The sequence below is a fragment of the Phaethon lepturus genome, unplaced genomic scaffold, assembly GCF_000687285.1.
Source record: "Phaethon lepturus isolate BGI_N335 unplaced genomic scaffold, ASM68728v1 scaffold43685, whole genome shotgun sequence".
Classification (NCBI taxonomy): Eukaryota; Metazoa; Chordata; class Aves; order Phaethontiformes; family Phaethontidae; genus Phaethon; species Phaethon lepturus.
Window position 1 is genome coordinate 1 of NW_010543400.1, and position 6,178 is coordinate 6,178.

General features: G+C 50.4%; 1 protein-coding gene across 1 annotated transcript; it reads left to right on the plus strand.

Moving 5' to 3' along the window:
* The first annotated feature begins 313 nt into the window (after positions 1 to 313).
* LOC104621773 (pinopsin) lies at positions 314 to 3,136 on the plus strand. Its single transcript, XM_010288341.1, has 5 exons — positions 314 to 662; positions 1,254 to 1,436; positions 1,923 to 2,068; positions 2,281 to 2,520; positions 2,993 to 3,136. Exons 1-5 carry the CDS (start codon positions 314 to 316, stop codon positions 3,134 to 3,136), a joined length of 1,062 nt encoding a protein of 353 aa, XP_010286643.1.
* Positions 3,137 to 6,178: the final 3,042 nt, after the last annotated feature.

Here is a 6,178-nt window from a genome sequence, read left to right on the forward strand (position 1 = left end):
GCCAGGGCTGGGCAGGGGTCATGGGGAAGGCAGCTGGGAAGCACAAGGAAAAAATCTGTTTACTCAATTAAATGATGCACTGTTCAGTCATCAGATTTTTTTTAAGTCACTCCTTATCCCCTCCAGAATAAAGAGCTGATTATAAAAAGAGAGGTGGGAGGACAAACCCTGCAGATTAAAAAAAAGCTTAAGGTATTTTAACACAAAGCTCCTCCGGGGTGCGTCAGGCCCTCCTGCTTTATAAGGAGGCTTTGGTTTTGGGGAGGGTCACCTGCATCAGCTGCCCTGGCGCTGCTGCTCCAGAAGACGACGGATGTACTCCTCCAACAGCTCACAGGAGCCCCCAAATAACGGGACCCCGGGGCCTTTCGATGGCCCCCAGTGGCCCCACCAGGCGCCGCGGGGCATGTACCTGTCAGTGGCCGTGCTGATGGGCATCGTTGTGGTCTCCTCCTCGGTTGTGAACGGCTTGGTCATCGTGGTGTCCATCAGGTACAAGAAGCTCCGGTCTCCCCTGAACTACATCCTGGTGAACCTGGCCGTGGCCAACCTGCTGGTGACGCTCTGCGGCAGCTCTGTCAGCTTCTCCAACAACATCAACGGCTTTTTTGTGTTTGGCAAACAGATGTGCGAGCTGGAGGGCTTCATGGTCTCCCTGACGGGTAAGGACACGAACCTCGAGACCTGTCTTTGTCTTTGGTTGGGGCTGTTGTTTTTAGCAAAGGAGCCTTGGGGAATGTTTTGTCAGATGATTGCTGCATCTCCTAAAGTCAATGCTTTGTGCGTGATGTAAAGCTCCTGTCCTTCAGCTATTCTTTAGTGCAGGGAAGGGTCAAGCAGCTGGTTGGCTGTGTCAGGTCACCACATGCTGACTTGGTCTTCACAGGGCGGGCAGTGTCACTTGGGCACATCCGGAGTCCTCGCTCGGGATGCGCTTCGTGGGTGCTGGCTGCTATGTCAGCACACGGATGGTTGTGTGTGCACCAGAAAGGTGGAAATGCACAAAACCTTTTGTCAAGGACACTCCAGCGGAGAAACTGTGGTCATAACCAGGATGCGTCACAGACACCCAATTGCCAACCATTTTTAAGGGCCAAATATTCTCACAGCTATCCCCGCCATAAGAAAAATGTCTGACTTGTTACAACGCCGTTTATTTCAACAGCTCTTAATCATCATCTGCCGTCCCCACAGGGGCAGCAGAGCCGTAGGAGAGCCTGCTCCTACGGCACAAACCCTCCTTCTCTCCCCAGGTATCGTGGGGCTGTGGTCCCTGGCCATCCTGGCCTTTGAGCGGTACGTCGTGGTCTGCAGACCCCTGGGAGGCTTTCGGTTCCAGCACCGGCACGCCGTCAGCGGCTGCGCCTTCACGTGGAGCTGGTCCCTGCTCTGGACAACCCCACCACTCATGGGCTGGAGCAGCTACGTGCCTGAAGGTAGGGAAGTGTGCTTCAGGCTCCACAGCATCACCTTCTTACATCTATCGTTTTCAAGCACGGGGTAGTTGGAGAGTCTCTATGCTGGTATTTAAAATGTTAACACCTCCTGCTTGCTCAGTCAGTAATCCTCTCGCAGAGGTTGTTCTTCAGAAGTTACCCACTGCATGACATGCTGCAGCCATTCTTAGACATCTGATGGACATCGGAGCCATGAGCTGCTCCAGCTGCCGGAGCACACCCAGCCCAAATCTGCTCACGTAGAGGCTTGGCATAACGCTGCACGCCGCAGCAAATCACCCTCCCACACGGAGCAGTCGGCCAGCCCAAAACCACAGTGGCTGATCTCCAGGCCACTGGGGACGGAAGAGTGAGAGGCATCGCTAAGAGGGAGCAGCGCCGGCGTTCGCTATTTTGGAGCCTGTTACTGAGCCCCTGTCCAAGCCATGATCAGTTTGAGCTTTTTTTGAAACTTATTTGTTCCAGGTCTGAGAACCTCCTGCGGGCCCAACTGGTACACCGGCGGCAGCAACAACAACAGCTACATCTTGGCCTTGTTTGTCACCTGCTTCGTGATGCCCCTCAGCCTGATTCTCTTCTCCTACACCAACCTGCTGATGACCCTGCGAGCGGTAAGTATGGCGAGTACAGGTGAGTTAATGGCTTCCTGCTCACAAAGCGGCTGGCGAGGCACATCTCCATCGGGATGAAGAGCCTCACGGCAGGTTTTTGTGGCAGTCGATGGAGCTGACATCTCCTGATGCTGCTGTCAGGGCACCTAAGGGATGGAAATGCCGTTGGAAGTTGTTAACGGGCATTTCTCTCTCTTCAAAACTCCCTGCAGGCTGCAGCGCAGCAGCAGGAGTCGGACACGACGCAGCAGGCGGAGAGGGAGGTGACGCGCATGGTGATCACAATGGTGGTGGCCTTCCTCATCTGCTGGCTGCCCTATGCCACGTTTGCCTTGGTGGTGGCCACCAACGACGACATCGCCATCCAGCCGGCTCTCGCATCCCTGCCCTCCTACTTCTCCAAGACCGCCACGGTTTACAATCCAATCATCTACGTCTTCATGAACAAACAGGTGAGAGCGCAAGCCACCAGCTAACGAAACCACAGCTTCACTGGGGCTTCTGCAGAACAACTTCATGGCCTCATAAACCGTGGAGGAAACATCTATGCTATCTGGAAGCGTAGACACAGGTTCAACCGAGGAGGTGCTGTATAAGCAGCAAGGTTTTGGGGAATGAAATGGAAAGGGAGGGAGCAGCCTCCAAGCCTGAACAAGAGCTCATTTTCTGCTTCCATGATTTTATAGGGTCAGGCAGCTTAATTTTACATCACAAACTGCTCACTGAACACACAAAGCAAACAGAATGAACCATTTATTGTCAATAAACTGCCAGGGTCAGCAAAGAGTTGGGATGGGACTTAATGCAGATCTCACATGAAGTACAATGGGCTGAGGAGCATCCACCCCGCAGCCTCTGCCTCCAAGTCTCGAGGTGGACGCCAGCTTTCTTCCGTGACACGTAACCTGTATTTTTCCTGCCCAGTTTCAGAGCTGCCTGCTGAAAATGGTGTGCTGTGGTCACCACTCCTGGGGGACAGGAAAAACTGCTCCGGCTGCCCCTGGCCCCCACGCAGGCGTCGCTGCAGACGGGCTGCGGGATAAGGTGACACCATCTCATCCTGTCTAACTGCAGGCAGATCCTGCCTGCACCAGCCTCAGCTTCAGGCTCAGCCTGTCCCACCCGGCCTCGCTCAACACGGGCACAGCGCAGGGCCCGGTGCCGTAGCTGCGCCCCGCACCCCAGAGACGGCTGGCTCCTGGGGGTTAGAGAGGTCCCCAAAAACCCTCGCGCTGGTCCCCAGAACGACACAACTTTGTCTTCCTGCAGGAAGACCCCCTCACAGGATAAACTGCAAACTTCTATTTCACTCTCCCAAGGAAATACCCCTCCCTTCCAGCCCCTCACCTCGGGGAATCAGGACTCTTTTGAGAACAAAGGAAGTAAGAGTAGTTTTTTCCTCTATGCGAAACATCCCAAGTTGCTGTTGCCGGAGTCAGGCTGAACCCTCTCGGCTGTGACACCAGCTCCAAAGCCGGCCGTAGGACAGAGCCGCACGTCCACCGTCCCTAGATAGACCGGGTCCTGTTGGCATTGCCCCATTTCCCTGTGAAGTTCGAGGTCACGCTGTGAAACTGGCAAAAATCCGGCAGGTATGTTTAAGTGCAGGCTGCACTAATAAAGGTTAATAAACACTGATCAGTTCACATGCATCTCTCTTACCAGCTGATAGATGGTTCGACAGAAAACACTTCACCTCCCGCTACTACAGCTGACACTTCCTCACACCTGGCAAGTGCTACATATGCCATCATAATGGGTGGCAGGAAAAAAAACAGCTCAAAAGACACAGTGTTATATGTTTTATTTATATTTAAGGCAATAAGGAAAGGTCTTAAACCCACTGATTCCCCAGCAAATTACAACCCAGGTTGTAACAGGCCCTGCAGACAAGGCATAGCCAAGCCACCACTACCCAAACTGCTGGGCAAAAACAAAAAAAAACCCCAAAAACCCCTCCATGGGGTTCCACAGCTACACACCTGATCTTGAATCTCAAAACACAACCTTCACCTACACCAGCTGCAATTACACCTCTAGACTGCGGTGCTGTTTGTGAGATTTAGGAGCCTATGGATAAGGCTTCTAAGTACAAGATTTAGGCAATACCACAGACAGCAACCCCCAGAGTCTCGGTTTCATCAGATTCCTCGGTCTTAAAAAACACTAACAGCAGCTTGTCTGCCTTCATAGTTAACTGTCTTTCAAATTTTGATTCTGAACACTTCAATTGCTTTCAAAATGAGACACAGTCACAAGATTTAAAGGTTCACTCTCCCCTCCGCAGTTTTGTTTCTATCGCCCATCGTCTCCAGGGACGATCCCAAAACATGCCTCACTACTCTCCTCCTCCCACCATCTTCCACAGCTTTTGCTGTTGCAGCAAACCCATGAAGGAGTTAGAGGGAAGAATTGCTAAAAGTTGTTCATCGCCTCACTAAATTGCCTCACTAGGATGCAGTCCCCAGCCTGGCGCCAGGCAGTCAGAAAGGCAATCTGGACCGGCAGAAGCGATGACGAGATCTGGGGGAACGGAGGTTTTGTTCTATCCAAGATTCTCTGCTTCCAAACCAAGCCCAGTACAACAACAGGTACAAGGGAGCTGAAACACAGCTGCTTAGGGAACGAACATTTGCTTTTCTTCCCACTTGTCTTCACTCAAACGTAACCGCAGGGTCCTGTAAGTGCCTCTGGAGAAACACAGCATCCGGAGGGAGTGCCGGCTGCCGGAGATCCTCACCCCAGCCCCGTGTCTCAGCCTCCTTCTCTCCACTTGCTTCCCTACATGCAAACCTGTTTGCAGGCCAGCAGCTCAGAAAGGAATTAGAACAGCTCAGTATCACTGTTTTAATTTAATTAATTGGCCTTTCATTCTCTGGGAACATGAAAAGCAGCATTAGACAGGCTCCCTGTCTTTTGCTGGTACTTGTGTAATTGTTCCTGTTAACGACAGCTTTTGTGTCCATGCTTTATGTTATTAGGATGACTTACATTCATGCTAAACTTAAATCTGGAAAAGGACCAGCAGCTGAAAAACTGAAATCTCCAACTGCTGCGTTCTGGCCTCCGTAAGGAGAGCAGATAGGCTATGGGACTACTTGAAAGGCTACCAACAGAAATAAAAAATCGCCACATTAAGATTAAAAAAAGATAGGGAAATGGTTCACAGTCTGCTCACCATTTGGTCTGACAGATAAAATAGAAAAAGAAATCCAAGCAGCTAAGGAGACTTCACATGTTGCAAACCAAAGCGATATATAATCATGTGCATGCAAAAATGCACATGCACTTGCTCCACTCCACCACACTGCTGCAGCCCTGCAAAAGTTTCAATTACTTTTTATTTAACTGAGCAAGTCTATGAAACATAAAAAAACATTGCCTGAAGTGAGAGGGAATGACCCTGAGCTATTTGTCAGTTGTGGGTAAGAAGCCACTGAGGACAGAATCACAAAATAAATTTGCAATTTAACTTTTGTGTGCATTTGTCATTACCCTCTGTTCCCTGCCACAGGCTGCAAGGTAACACAACGCTTTGCACAGCCCCAGGCCGATGTAAAGCAGGATCTTGTTCCAGCAGCATTTATCAAGAATATAAAGTTCTTTTGCCTACAGCAAGGGTACAGAACTCACAGAGAAAACTGGGTTCCTGCAGTTGATACCAGTCTGGCTTGGAAAATATTAAACCTTTGCCTGGACAAAACTGTGCAAGGCACAAAAGCAAGCCCTGTTTCCCATGCACCGGGCACTGCTGTGAGGTGCAGAACTCAAACTGCAGTCTCCTCTCCACAGGTGCTTCTGCTCCGTCGCTACCATGACACAACTAAATGGATGAAAGATTTTTATTTTTAATTGATCCCTTCTGAAGAAAGCTCCCCAGTGTTTGCCAGTTTGCAGCACCTTCCCTGGAGCAGCTCTGTCAGCATCTAGTTGTATACATTGTCTGGTGATGGGAAACATATAGTTAATAACAGGTAAAAAAACCCCAAACCAAAAAAGAACCTCCAAAACCAGAGAAAGAACCACATGGCAGCACAATAACCTTGGAAACTTTTAATAGTATTGTTAAACCAAATAACTAACCATTACAAACAGGCAGAATTTCCCTAC

Excerpts from the sequence above, each read along its gene's own strand:
- LOC104621773 (XM_010288341.1), top strand. The coding sequence starts at position 314 with ATGTACTCCTCCAACAGCTCACAGGAGCCCCCAAATAACGGGACCCCG. Across the intron at positions 663-1,253 it reads CTTCATGGTCTCCCTGACGG|GTATCGTGGGGCTGTGGTCC; the intron begins GTAAGGACACGA and ends TTCTCTCCCCAG. Across the intron at positions 2,069-2,280 it reads TGCTGATGACCCTGCGAGCG|GCTGCAGCGCAGCAGCAGGA; the intron begins GTAAGTATGGCG and ends AACTCCCTGCAG.